The 18,917-nt window shown below is 36.5% G+C and overlaps 1 protein-coding gene across 2 annotated transcripts in view; it reads right to left on the reverse strand.

Annotated features, from left to right (window-relative positions):
* LOC129514576 (enhancer of polycomb homolog 2) overlaps positions 1 to 18,917 on the reverse strand; it is a 118,811-nt gene that overhangs the window by 57,696 nt on the left and 42,198 nt on the right. For both annotated transcript variants that reach the window (XM_055333254.1, XM_055333253.1), the window contains exon 2: positions 11,098 to 11,257. In XM_055333254.1, the coding sequence (XP_055189229.1) occupies positions 11,098 to 11,257 (160 nt within the window). The remainder of the gene's footprint in view (positions 1 to 11,097; positions 11,258 to 18,917) is intronic.

Genomic DNA, 18,917 nt, shown 5'->3' on the forward strand with positions numbered 1-18,917 from the left:
ATATATCCATGGAAGTTGTATGCACATATGTAAAATGTATATATATATTTTTAAGTAGAGTTGAATAGTTTTATTACAAGTCTTAGATAAGCAATGCTACTGTATCATCCAAATCTCAGTTAAATGGGACCTAGTACACACTGAAGTGAACTCTGACTAGGTGGTAGACTTATGTACTAGGAGCAGTTTATTTTTTTATTTTTTTTTATTTACGATAGTCAGAGAGAGAGAGAGAGAGAGAGAGAGAGAGAGAGAGAGAGAGAGGCAGGCAGAGACACAGGCAGAGGGAGAAGCAGGCTCCATGCACCGGGGAGCCTGACATGGGATTCGATCCCAGGTCTCCAGGATCGCGCCCTGGACCAAAGGCAGGCGCCAAACCGCTGCGCCACCCAGGGATCCCTAGGAAGCAGTTTAAATAAAACATTTTCCTAGAATCCCAAATATACTTCTTAATCCAAAAGCAGTCCAGGGATCCGAGAAAGGCTCTGAAGGCTCTCTTTTAATATGAGTATCATCAAAGCATCTAAATCAGTATTTCTCAAACTTTAGCATTCACCAGAATCTTCTGGATGACTTCTTAAATCACAGATTACTTAGCCAGACCACCAGTATCTGACCAAGTCTATCTAGAGAAGGGCTTATTAATTTGCATTTTTAAAAATTATTTATTTATGACAGTCACACAGAGAGAGAGAGAGAGAGGCAGAGACAAGGCAGAGACATAGGCAGAGGGAGAAGCAGGCTCCATGCACCGGGAGCCCGACGTGGGATTCGATCCCGGGTCTCCAGGATCGCGCCCTGGGCCAAAGGCAGGCGCTAAACCGCTGTGCCACCCAGGGATCCCCTTAATTTGCATTTTTAACAAGTTCTCAAGTGATGAGAAGCAACATTTTGAAAACCTCTGATCTAAACCTAAATCATTGCTCTTAAAGATAATAAACTTTATTTATGCCTAATTTGAAATATGCTGAATTTTTACAATTTGTAAATTTTTAAGGTCCTCAGGGTTCAAATAACTTTCAAAGATAGGTAATGACAACTTAGTGTATCTCAAAGTTCAAAAGCAACATCTCCGCTTGGAGCTCTCCAAGGTTCTGAGAGCCTCCAAGCCTAGCATTTTTCAATTGTGTACCAAGAGACCACGAATGTAGATATAGCCAGGACTCTTTTATCCCCCCAAGATTATCTATTTTATACAGAGAGAGCACCCGTGCAAGGGTGGGGGGAGGGGCACAGGGAGAGGAACAGAAAGAGTAGCAGACCCTTGCTAAGCATGGAGCCCAAGGTGGGCGCTCGATCTCAGAACTCAGAGATCAAGACCTGAGCCAAAACCAAGAGTGGGACACCTAATGATGTGAGCCACCCAGGGGCCCCTAGCCAGGACTCTTGACTTTCATTCTCCAAGATTTCCGACAACTATTTAAGACTCAGCCAGAGACCTTACTTGTATTCCCTACCCGGTGTACAAATAAAGTGAAGTACAGAAGAATCCAAGATGACTTCTGATCCAAATCTCTCTGACAAAAAAATAAAATAAAATAAATCCACTCCAGATTTATAATGTAATAAGGATTATTTTAAGCCTTTGGCTGGCTAGTCAACTAATAACTACATCCCTCTCCCACTCTGAAGAATTCACATTTTATATAAATAACAAGTATTACTGGCCAAAATTAGTAGCAAAGATGACAACCATGGGAACCACAAACCATTAGAATGGGTAAGCGGATTCTTTGAATCTTTCAGGGAAATTTTCATCTTTAGAGTGGGTCTACAGCCTAATGATATTAGACAAGACCTAAAGGATGTAATGGTGATTTAAAATTAAAAAGTCAAGTACATAAAGATAATGATCCTTTTATTCTCCCTCTAATTATGTTTTTTCTTAGTCATCTCTCTTCTCCTTCAGACTCTTCCTCTCTTGTTTTCTAACAACTCAATAGGTAACTGGGCAAAGGACTAACAATTCAGGAGATAAAAATGCTAACAGCTCCTAAAAAAGTAAGAAAAAGACTTAACCACATTCATAAGGAATACATTAAAACTATACCAAGAGGGATCCCTGGGTGGCGCAGCGGTTTGGCGCCTGCCTTTGGTCCGGGGCGCGATCCTGGAGACCCGGGATCGAATCCCACATCGGGCTCCCGGTGCGTGGAGCCTGCTTCTCCCTCTGCCTATGTCTCTGCCTCTCTGCCCCCCCCCTCTCTCTGTGACTATCATAAATAAATAAAAAAAATTAAAAATAAAAAAAAATAAAAAAAATAAAACTATACCAAGAGAAATTAAAGTCTGGGTTTTGGTCAATAACTATGTCCCAATATTGGTTTCTTAGGTCTGACACAGTAATGTGTGATGGTAATATTAGAGAAAATTGAAACCAGAAGTGAGGTATAAAGGAACGCTCTACTACCTTTGCAACTTTTCTATAAATCTTAAGTTTTTCCAAAAGAAAAGGTTTATTTAAAAGAATAATACACTAAGGTATATCATCTCTCACCTATTAGAATGTAAAAAATTTTAAAATCCAAAGCAGTCTTTTGATAAGGCTACGAGGAAGTAAGTACTATCACACATTGCTAGTGGAAGTGCAAAGTGGTATAACTCCTATAGAGAGCAATTTGGCAATTTCTGTAAGAAATAGATACAATCGCACCTTTATGAAATTCTGTATATTCAAGTTATTCACTTAGATACTATTCGTAATAAAAAAAGTCTGGAAACAATCCAAGTTCCCTTCTATAGGAAATTGGATAATAATCTGGCACATCCAAACACAAAGGACTATTATGCAATAGTAAAAAAGAAATGAGAACATGTTCTACATGCTGTTATGGGGGGGATAAGTTCCCGACTATACTCTTAATAAAGAAAAGGAAAAGAAAAAAAAGTCAAAGTGCCAAAAAGTACATATAGTATGTTAAATTTTGTGTAAGAGGAGATATAAAAATATAAATTCCTATGTGGCTTTATTTGCATAACAAAACCCTAAAAGAACACATAGCCTAATAAAAGTGGTTTCTTATAAGGGAAGGGTGAGGGCAGCCTGGGTGGCTCAGCGGTTTAGTGCCTGCTTTCACCCCAGGCGGTGATCCTGGAGACCTGGGATCAAGTCCCACATCGGGCTCCCTGCATGGAGCCTGCTTCTCCCTCTGCCTGTGTCTCTGCCTCTCTCTCTGTGTCTCTCATTAATAAATAAAATCTTTAAAAAAAAATAAATAAGGGAAGGGCGACTGGAACCTGTTTTTTACATACTTTTTGGTTTTTTTTCATACTTTTTATTTTGAAATCATCTGAATGCATTACCTATTAAAAATAAAATCTATTACTTTGTGAAAACAATTTTGTGTTTTAAAAAATATTCTGGGTCAGTGATCTCCATGTACTACCTGAGATTCTTCCCTACTTTCTGTTCAGACCTCCTATCTTTCTCATTCACTCTCAATGAATCAAATCATTCAGTAACATAGAATGGGGGGCAAAAGCCTCACTTAGATATCTGGGTATAGTCAGTTATCTTTGCTTAACCAGTATAAACTAATTCTACAACTATATATGTGCAAAAATATACATGCTATTAATACCTAATAGTATAAAATAATAAATAAGTCACAGAACAGAGAGCCTGGGTGATTTGGCTGACGAAGTGTCTGACTTGGGCTTTGGTCATGATCTCTGTTATTTTACTAATAACAAACCCACAAATAATCTGGGTCTAAAACTCCTTGTTCATTAAAGTGTAATGAGGGGCACTAATTAGAGTGTAATAAGAGTGCTGAGTCAGGTGCGGGGCTTGATCCCATGACCCAAGAGAGAGATCCTATCTCTATTGCCTAAAAGAAGAATGGATGTTTAAATGACTGAGCCACTCTAGTGCCCCACAAAGGAGATGCTTAAGCCAATGATGAGAAGCAAGTATTTTCAAACAAGGTCCAATTTAGAGGGAAAAGGAAGGCTTTACTTAACCTTCACGGGGGGGAAAAGGGGGTCCTATAACTCTGATTACTAACTATCAAAGAATGTGAGAAAAAATTATTTTAATCACTAAAATACTATCTTGGATTATTTAAAAAACACCATCATGGAGGCTTTTATTTTTTCATCTTTTACATAACTATTTCCCATTTTAGCCTTTTCTGAAAAACCATGAGAAGTACTATTTACTGATTTTTTTTTCTTAAACATAAACAATAAAACCTACTTGATCAAGGTCCTATGAAGTCCAATCCATTCTACCCAAAGCAAACTTTGTCCACTGTAAACATTTAGTTGGGAGATTAAAATCATTAACTGCCACACTGTCCTTTCCCAACTTGGACCTCCTTCCATGAAAGTTGCAGGACTGTCTTCAGAGTTCCTCACTACCCTAAGCAAAACTGAAAAATGTGCTTTTATACTTGTTTAGATTACTCTCATGGTTCCCTTTTCTTCAAGCTTTTCTTTCTTCCTGGCATCTCCTTCATCCTCATGCACAGTGCTCTTCCATTCATCAATCAACCCTGACAGGCCAAACCAGCAAAGTGTCATAACAAGTGTTTGTATCTGCCTTTCACATCCAGGATTTCCTTTTCTATTGACAACAACCATCCTCCATCCTGCAATTTATCCATCACACACACACAAAACAAATGAAAAAAGGAATTCTTTACTCCCGTTGTTGATTCTATCATCAGCCACATTTGAACAGAAATGTATTTGTTTAATGTGTATCAGTATTTGCATCTTAGAATGATAAGCTATGACTGAAAAACTATACCAGAGTTAAACAGGCACACTCTAGAGCCAGAGGACCTGGTTCAAATTCTGACTCTTCCACTTGCTAGCTGCATTACTTTGACTCTTTATGAAATATTTCTTTAAAAGGGGAGTAAGAACACTGGCTGCCTTGTAAGATTCCTTTAAGGCATAACTGACTTTATACATGTAAAACACGAACAGGACCTGGGCATGGCAATCATTAAATGCTATTTTACTATGCCTTTTACCCGTAACTGTGGAAAGAAAAGTTTAGTCTTCAATTAAAACTGTCAGGAAATATGCATGTAAGAAAATATTTTTATAGGTAGGCAGCCCATTAAATTGTATTACGGAGTAAGATGGGAAGGAAACTTAGTCTTTTAAGGTAGATAGGAAGACATACAAAATGCTAAAAGGTGCCAACTCTCAGGGCAGTGCGGTGTCACTGAAGAATCTTCCATGGAGATACTAGCTGCTAGGTAAATATGCTGAAAGCCTGTTTCTGGTAACCCCTATTAACAAAACCAGGTGTGCTGGGTTACATCACAGTATCTTCTTTGTGTGGCCCCACAGGAGAGTTCTAAACACTTCAGTGCCAGGAAACCTGTACTGAAATATGCACCTTAAAGCCAATCTTACTTTTCTGCTTTTGTCTATTAATTGCATCATGCCTAAAATATGTACTATTACACATCAGACTTAACCTCTTACTGTAGTGTCTTTGTTTTCTTCTCAATTTCTTTAACCATGCTCTTTAGTCTATGATGTATTTTACTCAGTCACTCCAATTTTTTAATAGTGGGCATAAATAAATACATAAAGGCCCAAAAGGCACTCTCTTTGTACTCCGACTTCTTTTTCATCTCTCTAGTCAGACCACCAAATGATTATTTTGCTTTTCCCCCCAAACACCTGGTATTACTTTAACACTTTCTGACTTTTGGATTTCCTCCTCTTTCCTGTATTCATAGCTACCCAGGTACTGCTCTACCATTTCAGCCTTCACACCCACACTAACAGCTTTACCCAAGAATAGGAGGCTCAGCATAATCCTGAGAAGCGAGGAAGATCCTTAGAGCCAGCTGATCTGAACGTGAGTTGCCGTCAGGGTCTAGCCTGGCTCACTGTCCCTGTTATCATGCCTTCAAATCATCCCAGTGTGGAATCTAGCTTCACCTGGAATGTGTTCTCCACAAATCTGATACACTCTACTTCTGTATTCACGGCACTGTTTTTTTCTAATATTTATTTTCGTAAATGTGTGATTCATTTCATCACATGCTCAATTCACCTATTAATATACACCCAATAACATTTTTACAAAAAGTGATGTTCTTAGAATGCATCCTTTTTCAAACTAAGGAGTTTTACTGTATAAACAAAGCAATACTCTTCATTTGGGATCTTTTCCAATGCTTGCCAATCAAAACACGTTTGTCCCACCAGCATAAAGGGTCAATTATCATCATTTTTGTTAATGAGAATAGCAACGGCCATTGCAAGGATAGTGAGACTTAAGTTAGATATTAGGCCAGCATCTATCTCACTCCTGCTGAAAACGCAGTGGAATATATTGGTCCACTTTACGTTGAATAAGTTTCTTCTTTTCCCAATGTTGATTTGACAATGGTCAGCTTTATCAGACTGAGGAAGCCACCCTCACGTGTACTGACATGTTATGTATTATAGAGGCAAAGATCGGCACTTTCCCAAGGCTTTATTATTTTTGTTGCCGATACAAATAGCAGAAGTCAACCTCCTTTCAGTAAGTTCCTCTCCCTGCCTGGCAGATAACAAGGAGGCTACTTCCTACCTATATCTGTCCTCCTAAACTCTCCTTTCTTTCAGCCAAGAAGCAGGGTGAGATGGTCTGCTGATCTGTGTTCGTAGGTGTGTAATGCAGTGAGAAGAGGAAGAGACCTTTCCTTTCAAAAAAAAGATAAGGAGTCCTAGTTTGCAGATCCATTTAGGGGAATTCAAAACTAGATACAAATTAACTTCAGAACACTTCGAAAACAATATTGAAACAGTATCTCAAGTTCCTTCATGTTCTAAAATTCTGAGATAATGTCAACTGTATAATATTATATTAAATAAAAGGGGTAATGGAAGGTCAAAATAAGGAACTTAAAAAAAAAACAAAATAAGGAACTTATTACAATGTAATCAAAGTCATATCCTCAAGGAGAAAAATTTGGGTTCTGAATTTGCTGAAGTTCTTAAATTCCAAGAGGAATGAATGAATTATAACATCTGGGTTGAGGTACCCAAAGTAAACTTGTTGTAACAGTAAGTAAAAATGGAGGCAGCATCTTATGCAGGTGTCATCCAACTGACCAGTGTGGAGAATTAGCCAAATGAGGAACACTTTGGAGTATCTTACGTCATCTAAAACTCTATGCCTCCAAGATGCTTCCAACTTGGAAAGAATACCCCAATGTTTCTGATTTAAAGAAGTTCCTCAGACTACCAGCACAGGCCACTATGGAGAACTAGTACTGAAAGAGATGGGAAGAAACAATGGTGCCTCATCCATACCAAGACTGGAATCACTCTACTCCCAACTCCTGGCATATATGAGTTTTGTCCTAAAATGACACTGTTGTAAATAAAAAGCTCACTTTTCATTTCCAACTCGGATCCACAAAGGTCCTCAATTTCACTGTACATATCAATTTTGTTACTTTTGATTCTGTGTACAATTCTGTTATTTTGATTCCTACAAGATCAGTATCTCAAAAATGCCATAGTGTGTATACTTTTATCTTCAATCACCCACTGATTCACTCATTTATTTATTCAGCAAATATTAAACTGCATACACCCACATGCTAGGTACAACTGGGCAGTGAAAGGAAAGGAAAAGGAAAAATATGTCCCTGCTCTTAATGACTGCTATAGCCTAGTGAGACAACAAAGGGCAGACAATCACAACCAAAGGTGGTTAATGCCACAATGACAGTGTGCACATGGGAAGGCTTGAGGTAAACAGTGCCAAGAATTTTGCTTAGAGAAGGCTGTTATATGTAATCCTGGAGATGAGACAGAGAACAAGTTATATGCTAACAAGAGAGGACAGAAGTAAAGAGGTATGTGAAAGTGTGAAGGTATGAGAAAATATGGCATAAGTCAGAGTGCTGCAAGGAGCTCATTAATTCACAGCTGAAAGTGTGAAGGCTTAGAGGAATTGGAAAAAGAAAATTGTATTGAGGCTGTATTCTAGGACTGCATGGTGAATGAGGTAAAACTGTGCTGCTGAGGATCCTACCATCTAGAGAAGGAAATAGACCATTACTTCCAACAGACTCAGTAAGGTTGGTGTCCTAGTGGAAGAACCCACAGAGAACCACAGCTGGATAGGCACAAAGAAGGGCCTTAAAGTACAAAACTAAAATTTTATCCGATAGACAACAGAGAAGCTTTGAACAACTCTAAATGGACAATAATCACATTAGCAGCAGTGTAGACCAATAAAGACGCTTCTGCCAAAGCCCAGGCAAACAATGTGATGGACCTGAACTAGTCCACCCTACTGTGGCAATTGTACGTCTTTTCCTAGCCAGGCAAATAGGGATACTTTGAAATCTATTATGTAAAGAACAAAAGGAAAAAGCCAGAGCAATATTTTCTGGAATTCTTATACTTAAGGACTCAAGAAAGAAGTTATGTCACAAAATATTTAAAAGACTTGCCTTGAGGGGTCCCTAGCTAGCTCAGTCAGAAGAACATGTGACTTTTGAATACAGATTTGTGAGTTTAAATTCCACATTGGGTATAAAGATTACTAAATATAAATAAACTTTTTTAAAAAAAGCTCTTCCTTGAAAAAAAATCTCTATGATAACATGAATTTAAGTTTTAGTAGAGACAAGTTTAAGGCCAGTAATAGGCACACAGGTAATGAAATGTGGAATATCAATTTGATAAAAAATTAATAGGCATTGAAAACGACAATCACAGACTATAGTAAAATCTGAGAAGCTTAAAATGTACATAGAAAAAACAATACTTGTATGTACAGAATACTGTGTATAGTATGTAGAATAGCTACTTTGACTAAAAGAAAAAAATGAAAGTTAAAATGTTATTTTTATTCTATCTTCCACAGTTACACAATGAAATTAAATTTAAAAGCCAACATAAGATTAATGTTTTTTGTATCTAATGGGTTTGACCCAGGTGGGTTACACCCAATTTCTTCCTTCTTGGTTTTCTAGAGTGGTTTTTACATATGGTCCTGATGTCTAGCTGTTACTAAACTGTTACTAGCTGTTACTAGCTGTTACTAAACTGTTACTAAAAATACAAAGACAACTACGACAGACACTTTGGCTTGAAAAATCCTTAAAATTCCTATTATGAATAGTTATCTCCTTCCCGATACAAACACAAAGCAAATTCAGGAAGATAAAGGGCTCAAAGTCAAAGAACACAGAGGGAAAAAAAAAAAAATCACATAAATAATTTCTGTATCGTATTTCTCTCAAAATTCAAAGAATCTCTGGAAAATGGTTCTGATATTTAAGAGCCTTTTAAAAGTCATTTAAAAACAATTCAGTCAACACACATGCCATTTATTGTGCATCTGTAAGCCATGAGCTTTCATCTAAAGACACAAAGAGAAAATAAAACATAAGTCTCTGCCCCAGGAGCTCATAGTTTAAAAGGAGAAAGAGAACGGTTAATAAAGTACAGTGAGTCCTCTAATAGAGGTATATACAACAAAAACAAGATAAGTAAAAATCAGAGGTCAAATGAACAAGGTCAGGATAAGCTTCTTAGGGGAGTTTTAGGTCTTAAATGAGTTACAGGACAGGAAAGAGGACTTGAATAGCACATGCAAGGAAGTGTGAAACGTGAAACAACCAGGCAAATGTGAGTAATTTACCTTAGTTTCTATACTAAAGAGAGTGAGGGGAAGAACAACTGGAAATGAGGTTAATAGAGTAGACAGGAAAAAAAAAATCACAAAGGGTCTTGTGTTCAAACTAGAGATTTTGGCTATTATGAATTCCGTCAAATCTAAATTGTCATCAGTTACAAGGTGCATCATGACTTTATATGTACTCTAAGAAAGAAAAAAAAAACACATCTGCTGGAGTCTATTAAGAAGTTTAATAGAATATTCCTGCATAAAGATACACTACTAAGTGGTAACAAACTCAGCTTAAGATAAAGAAATAAACCAACTATGCAGAAAGAACAGCAAGGAACTTCATTTCTCAACTGTATGTGAAAGGTGGAGGGGAAAATCTCCCCCTGAGAACTGAACTCTAGGTAGGTCTAAAGCTTAAACTAAAGCTACCAGTACAGACTAAAAACAAGTAAACAACAAACACTTTAAAGTGGTCTCCTGTTGGAAGTATCCCTAGGTGCTTAGCAAAAATAAGTTTTCTTTAGATAAAATAGACCTGAATTCAGGACAACAGCAATTTAATATGCAATCTCATTCCAAAGATGATCAATAAAAAACGTGCATCTTAGAACTGATAGAAAAGTCAGTCTTATAGTCAGTCTTAAATCTAGAGAGATTTCATAATTACCTGGGGAACTTTTTAAAAATACTTATTGCCAGGCCACATACCTCAGAAAGGCAGACCTAAACCAGAGCCCTGGAATCTCAATTTTAACTAAATTACCCAAGGCTTTTTCTTACACAATCAGACAAGATACCAAAACATGAGCATCTGTCTGACCCATCCTTTGAAAGCTTCTCTTATAGACTGTAAAGAAGAGCATGATTTTAAGCCAAAGAAAAATTAGATCAGATTGACAGTTCAGGAAGACCACTCTGGTGCCAGTGGACTTTGTGGAGAAGATACATTAGAAGAGGGTAAGGAAAGGCAATAGAAGAGTAGTAAATAAAATAAGACATTAGTGAAACCGTTTTAAGAAAAGAGATGGTTGTTATTTAAATAGTAATAGGGAGAAAAATAAGAGAGTATCAAGGAGGCAGAAATAGAATTTTATAAAAATTAGATGTAGAGGGGTAGAATTTAATTCTAAAAAATTTCTGAAGATTCACCCCAATCAGCATCATAATAGCCACTAGGCCTTTAAAAATAAATCTTAAATTTGAGTACAGTAATCCACCAACTTTTAGATGTATAATAATAAAATATAAGTGCTACACAAAATTCTATACTAAAGATCAAATGTTCCAAATGCAACTAACACTCAAAATGATTTCCAAGTTCAGATGTTAAGCACAGAGAGATTTTATTCCATAATGTTTTACATTTCTATGAATCAGTGTATATGCACTGAAAAATTAAAATCTCTTTGGGCATGAAAGAGAGAAAGGATTTTCACTGATTGATAAATTTAAATTACAAACAGAAAACAATGAATCAACAAACTTACGCTGAATATGAATGAACTGTTTTGGCTGTTTAAACTCTCCTTTGTACAAGCGATTGTAATAGTTGACGTTGCTCTCTGCCTCAGGAACTGGAATGACCATGCTCTCTTTTTTTTCTCTAAACACTTGCTGTGCTGAAATAGCTCGCTGTAAATGATGTTCCTGGAAAATGTAAAGTAGGCAACATAAGTCGTTTTAATATTGTTAATTCAATGCATAATGCTATTTAAAATTTACTTTATTTAATAACTGCAAAGTGATTTAAGAATTATAGATTCTTCAGCATAGAACTATAGAAAAAAAAACTATAGAAAACACTGCCAATGATGTCTCTTAATACTTGTGCTCATCCTGTTATCATCTTAGATGTTTATAATTTTATTACACAGAATTTTCTTTAAAGATTAAATATACATATATTCCCAAACTAGAATTTAACATATCAATTAAAAGAAAACTGATCCCTTGTTTGCTACATTAACAGAGATGTTTGTCAACCAGTACCAGGATACAGGAAAATATGCAAATGACAGAAAAAGTATTTGTGTCACAGGTTTTAATTATCTTCTGCAATTACACACCTGAAACTTCAAAGGTAAAAAATTTTGAGTAACTCAAAAAAAAAAAATGTTCAACAGACTGTATTACTATCACAGCAAGTATTTTTAAACTAAGGTTAAACAAAAGTTCCTATTAAAAATACATAGTGATTCTAGTAATTTTCATCGGCTCTACCACTTAATGCCTACTTTCTCCCTTGGCCACAAGGGATCATTCTCAACAAAGTACTTTTACTTTGTGGAAGGCAAATTAGGTCATGTCACTCCCCAATAGATCCTCTTCATATTCAGATCAAAGATTAAAATGATCATTGACTTATAAGGCCTTATTTCTCTAACCTTAGCTTCTACCTCTCCCTACCCATCCTTTATTGTAGCCACACTGCCTTTCCTTAAAGTTCCTAAATATCCAAAAAGATTGTTCTTGAAATTCCCTCAAGTCTCACCTTATCAGAGAGACATTCTGTAATTTACCTAAGAGATAAAAGAGTACTGGCTAAGAATTTATTAGTGTCATTCTTTCAATACTATTTCAGGGCATCTAGTAGGTATCAGATACTACTCCTGTTACTGAGAATTATAAGAATGAATGAGAAACTCTGCTATTAAGGAATTTAGCTAGTAGAAGAGAGATACCTAATTATGCAATCATGTTTGGACTTGACAAGCATCTCTCTTCTCAATTAGTCAAACCACTGTCTAAGGAGGATAGAGAAAGATATCCAAAGAAAGTAAAATCTAAACTAAAACTTTCAGGATCAACAGAGATTTAGCAAGGCAAAAGCCAAAAAACCCCACAAAAACCAAAACCAAAAAACCACAATCGAGGCAGAGAAAAAAAATGTTCAAAATAGGCAATCTCAGACACATTCAATAAAAGGCAAGCAGCTGAAATAAAAGACGGGTGGGTGCTAGCTTAGATTTGAGTTTCTCCACTTCCAATACCAGGAAGAAGTATGTTTTTCTTCATAGGATAGGATCCCAATTTGGAGCACTAAATACACCACCCCCTACAAATATTACTATCAGTTTAGAATCTTTAGTAATAAAAACTTCTGAGTTAACTAAAAAATTGTGAGAGGATCAAATACAACCACAGAGAGCATCAAGAAATGAGGAAAGCCAGGCTCTGAAAGAGCAATTGCTAGCATTATTTAAGCCTACACTCTTACTACTTGCTGACATTTCACCCCTCTGGTCAAAGTGATACAATATGAAAAGCCACCTTGCATTTATATAATGTTTCATAGTTCTCAGAGTATATCCATTATCACATGCTTATTAACTCCTCAAAATCTGGGGACAAGAATAGATATTATAACATAAATGATACTCAAGAAACAAAGGATTTGCTCTTAGTTATGGTATAAACACAGGAGAATCAAATTTCAGCACTCTGAATTGAGTGTTATTGGACTATTTCATCTTTGCTAAAATGGGCTGTTAAAAATAAAAAACGGAAAGGGGGATCCCTGGGTGGCTCAGCGGTTTAGCGCCTGCCTTTGGCCCTGGGCGCAATCCTGGAGTCCCGGGATCGAGTCTCACGTCGGGCTCCCGGCATGGAGCCTGCTTCTCCCTCCTCCTGTGTCTCTGCCTCTCTCTCTCTCTCTCTCTCTCTCTCTCTCTCTCTCTCTCTCTCTCTCTCTCTATCATGAATAAATAATTTAAAAAAAAACAAATAAAAATAAAAAGCAGCCTGAAAATTAAAAAAAAACAAAAACAAAAAAACAGGAAAGCCTGGGTGGCTCAGTCAGTTAAGCATCTGCCTTTGGCTCAGGTCATGGACCCAGGGTCCTGGGATGCAGCCCTGCATTAGAGGCTCCCTTCTCAGCAAGGAATCTGCTTCTCCTTCTCCCTCTATCCCTCTCCTCCACTTGTGCTCTCTTTCACTTTCTCAAATAAATAAATTCTCTTAAAAATAAAATAAAATTTAAAAAATAAAAAACCATGTACTTGTAATGCTAATATTCTAGAAAAATGGGTGACAAAGAGGAAACTGAGCTAACTGGTAGCACATTTTTGATCTGAAGAGATACTTTTGATATATAATGGACTTTCTTCTAAGTACAAAACGTTTTTAGGTATTATCCAATTATTGAAATACATCTTTAATAGATGAAGATTTAATATTTTAATTTTACATGTGAGGAAATTTAAAAATAGATCATAGATGACTCTCTTCTTGTTAATACAGCTGGCAGATGACAGAGCTGCAGCCAGAAACTAAGGAGCCAGATCATGACACACTCCCCCATTTTAATTTACAGACCAAATTTAGCTCTAAAATAAATCCTCAGCTATCATTTCCCTCCCCATACTATCAGACAGACTCTCAATCTAAAAACTGAGGAAAAAAAAAATCAACAATGACATGACTGCTAGAGGCCTGTGCTTCATTTTTTTTTTTTTTTTTTGAGGCCTGTGCTTCATACAGTAACAAACGCCAGTGACAAACATACAAAATCCTGGAACTAGGTACCAGAGTTTTCATTTGTCTTTATTGAGGCAAAGGACTGGTAGGAATAATGATGATTCCTTGTTACATGCTGCATTATCATTAGTAAAGTTACTTGGTTTTTAAAAGTATATTAAAAACCAAGTGCTACTTTATTTCTTTTCCATTAAGAAGGCATTCTTTTGACCCACCAACTTCATTAGGAAATTCATCAAAGGCAACATACAAATGGGCAACAATGACTAAATAAAATACTTCTCACGGCACTGTTTATAACATCAAAAAAACCCATAAAGTCTAAGTGGCAATACAGAGTTAGATATATAAATCATGTTTTATACATAAAATGGAACTCTTAGGTAGTAGTAAAAAACAACATAATGCAGACCTTTCTTAACCTGAAAAGATGTTAGAATATATTTTTGAGGTAAGGGACAGGTGGGTGGATGCTGGCTTACATGTATAAACATAACACATATAAATAACATGTATAAACATAAATGAATATAAGTGTAGAGAAAATAAACTAGAAGAATATAAAATAGAATATGCCACAAAAATTTTTTTAGGTGGGCCATGTATTTTTCTGTGTGTCTGCTCGCTCATATTTTCCAAATTTTCTATAATAAATCTGTATTATTTTCACAAGTTTAAAAAGTGGTATAAAAGTTTTTCATCTTGGGCAGCCCCGGTGGTGCAGCGGTTTAGCGCCACCTACAGCCCAGGGTGTGATCCTGGGGATCCTGGGGACCCAGGATCAGGTCCCACATCGGGCTCCTTGCATGGATGGAGCCTGCTTCTCCCTCTGCCTGTGTCTCAGCCTCTCTCTCTCTCTGTGTGTGTCTCTCATGAATAAATAAATAAAATCTTTAAAAAAAAAAGTTTTTCATCTTAAATAGACTCACCACCAAAATACACAAAGTCACTTCCTATGACTCTTACATTCTGAAATATCCTTTTGAAACGTACTGTAGTATACCTAAATATTTTTTGGTGTTTTCCTAGATATTTACATATCTCCGTGCCTTCTGTTTTTCCTGGCAATATATGAGAAACTGTTAAAAGCAAACTAAAAGAAACTAAATAACTTATGGCTTTTAGTCATATGTAAGTACCAAGCACAACCATGCAACGTGCAGGGCAGAATTTTTTTTCTTTTGGAGATGGGTAAACTAACAAGGTTCTCTGGCCACACTGGTAGAAATCAGCAGTGCTGAAATCTGAACCCTTGTTTGTATGTCTCTTTTCCATCTTGCCAAGCTCATGCCCCAACTTGTTGGGTATCAGAATCTATCAATTAAGATAGGCTACATTAAACACACACACACACACACACAAACACACCTCAAAAATTATTTATTGGTTTTTTAAAAATTCACATGCAAAACCCCCAGTTAGAGACAGCAGACTAAATGCCTACATGTATCTACTTCACCATCTTACAATAGTAAATTTACCAATAAAGGATTAAGAAATTTATAAAGCCACAGGAACAAAGAGAATGAGAGATGAACCATCAGCACAAACAAACCAGTGTGGCAAAATTCTGGGAGATCAAAATCAAAAGATGAAGTTTTGAATCCCTGCAGAGAAGGAAAAGATAAAAACTGAGTTCATCTGTCCTGCAGAAAACAAGGTAATGGGGATTTTGAAATACTAGCTATAAAACAGCCAAAACGAGACAAGCCCTTCTTTGCCTATTCCTCAAAAGCAGATCATTTTACAGAGCCTGAAGAGGGCACCATAGAACTAGTAAAACTGTGAGCCACCCTTAACCTACAGAAGTGAAGATAACCTAGAAGTCTATCATTAAAATTTTTTAAAAGATTCAATTATATCTCTAATAATAAATTCTCTCCACTCTGCACTTCAAGAAAAACACAACAAATGAACTTAATGCCCCAAAGAAACCTTTAGAGATATGAAAACACACACACACACACACACAGATCAGAAAAGGAAGGATTTGGGAAAAAAACGGAAAGAACTCAGGAAAAAAGGAAAAAGACAATTATCTCAGAGATGAAGACTGAAATTACTAGTAGCCAAGTGCCAATATACTCCAACAAAAACATATCACATAAAGGTTTTTAAATGACCAAGAGAATGAAAATGACATAAAGTAAAATGAATAAAAAAAGATGGCAAGGTCAGCCCCGTGGCCCAGCGGTTTAGCGCCTCCTTTAGCCTAGGGTGTGATCCTGGAGACCGGGGATCAGGTCCCACGTCGGGCTCTCTGCGTGGAGCCTGCTTCTCCCTCTGCCTGTGTCTCTGCCTCTTTCTCTCTCTGTGTCTGCCATGAATGAATAAATAAAATCTTAAAAAAAAAAAATGGCAAGATGTAAAACAAAGAAGGAATGACATTCATATAATTGGAGTCCCTGAGAAAGAGAAACAAAACAATCCAACAAAACGAATATTCAAAACAACAACCCCCCAAAATACCTGGAAATAATAGATTTGAGTCTACGTATCAAGAAGAAACCCATAATGGAGCAAGATAGCACACAAAAAACCCACCACCACAGGCACAATCTGACAATGCTCAGTGCAGTAAGAAGAAAACACTCTGCGCACAGCTTCTCTCTAGGGAAGAAAAGAGAAAAGTAGAATGTACATCCAACATTCCAGCTTTTTGGGAAACCCCCCAAGGGACTAACTTCTGTTTCAGCTAACTCAGAGGGCTGACTGAACCAGCCAGCATTCTTTGGATGCCTACGGAACAAAAGAGAACTCAGTCTCCTTGATGCACCAAAGAAGTTATAGCACTGCAGAGAGACACCAGATGGAGCAAAAGATTACAAACTCCTGGAAAACTAATAATACTCTTTAATTAGGGAATTACATGCACATGCCCAGAGAAGATGCAACTCTTCCAGATTTCCCTGCTTGTGCTACTAGAAAAGGTCTTCTGGATATGAAGCCAATTCATAACTGACTAAGAGAGGGGACTGTTTTTTAAAAACACACAAATTAGGGGCACCTAGCTGGCTCAGTCAGAAGAATGACTCTTGATCTTGGGAGTCATGGATTCGAGCCCCAACTACGTGTCGAGATTACTAAAAAATAAGTAAATAAATAAATAAATTTTAAAAATAAAATGCACAAATGAAAGCAAAAAACAAGATGCATGAAGAAACAGGGAAATGTAGCTCAAAGAAACAAATCTCCCAAAAGTAACCCTAAAGAAATGGAGACCTGTGAATTATTTAACAAAGTTTAAAATAATTATCTTTACAAAGTTCAATGTGTTACAAAAAAAAAAAAACACATAAATAGCTAACTGAAATCAAGGAAGCTGAAACATGAACAAATGAGAACACCAAGGAAAACAAAGGAATTATCAGAAAGAACTAAGCAGAAATTCTGGAGCTGAAGAGTACGGTAACTAATTGAAAGATCCACCAGAGGGATTCAACAGCATGCTTCACCAAGCAGAGGAAAGAATTAGTGACATCAAAGAGAAACCATTTGAAATTATTTAGTCAGAGGAAAAAAAGGAGGGAAAAATGAAGAAAACCTAAGAGATTTATATGACACTATTGACAGATCCATATAAACATTATGGAAGCCCCAGAAAGAAAAAAGAGAAAGGAACAGAGAACTTGTTTTAAGAAATAATGGCTGAAAATTAAATATGAGGAAAGAAGTGGACATCCAAATTCAAAAAGCTCAAATAATATCAACAAAGATAAACTCAAAAAAAAAAAAAGAAAGAAACAAAGATAAACTCAAGGAAGCCCACACTAAGACACATTGTAATCAAACTATCAACAGTCAAGGACAAAGAATCTTGAAAGTAGCAAGGGAAAAGCAAACCATCATGTATATGGGAACACTTATAAAATTATCAACAATTTCTCATCAGAAATACAAGCCAGAAAGGAGTGGGCCAATAAATTCAACGCACAGAAAGAAAAAAAAACTGCCAACCAAGATACTGTATCTGGAAAACCTGTCCTTCAAAAATGACAAAGGAATAAAGACCTACCCAGATAAAAGATGAGGGAATTCATCTGTATTACACCTGTCTTATAAGAATTGCTAAAAGGAGTCCCTTCAAGTTGAAACAAAAAGACACTAGACAGCAGACAGCAACACAAAAACATTAAAAAACATAAAACTCTCTGGTAAAGGTATACATATAGACAAATACAGAATCTTGGAATACTGTTAATGGTGGTACATAAGTCATTTTTTATTCTGGTATAGAACTAAATGGTTGATTCTGGTATAGAACTAAATGGTAAGGGACACCTGGGTAGCTCTGTGGTTGAGGGTCTGCCTTTGACTCAGGGCATGATCCCCAGGTTCTGGGATCAAGTCCCACATCAGGCTCCCCATGGGGAGCCTGCTTCTCCCTCTGCCTAAGTCTCTGTGTAATTAATTAATTAGTAACATCAATAATGTAAAACAAAGAAAGAGATGTAAACAATTTAAGCTTTTCTCTGGGACTGAGTTTACCAGTTAAAAGAGACTGTTAAATGACATTTTCATTTGTCTCAGTGTTTTGTAAGTTCCATTGTGATTTCTTTTTTGACCTGCTGGTTGTTTAAAAGTGTGATGTTTGGTTTACACATATTCGTGAATTTTACAGTTTTCCTTTTGCTGATTTCTAGTTTCATTCCACTGTGGTTGGAAAAGATACTTGGTATGATTTCATCCTTCTTAAATTTGATAAAAAGTTGTTTTGTGGCCTAATGTAATCTATCCTGGAGAATGTTCTGTGTGTGCTTGAGAAAATGTATTCTGCTGTTTTTTTTTTTAAGATTTTATTTATTTATTCATGAGAGACACACACAGAGAG

Source organism: Nyctereutes procyonoides, unplaced genomic scaffold, assembly GCF_905146905.1.
Source record: "Nyctereutes procyonoides isolate TBG_1078 unplaced genomic scaffold, NYPRO_anot_genome, whole genome shotgun sequence".
Taxonomy (NCBI): domain Eukaryota; kingdom Metazoa; phylum Chordata; class Mammalia; order Carnivora; family Canidae; genus Nyctereutes; species Nyctereutes procyonoides.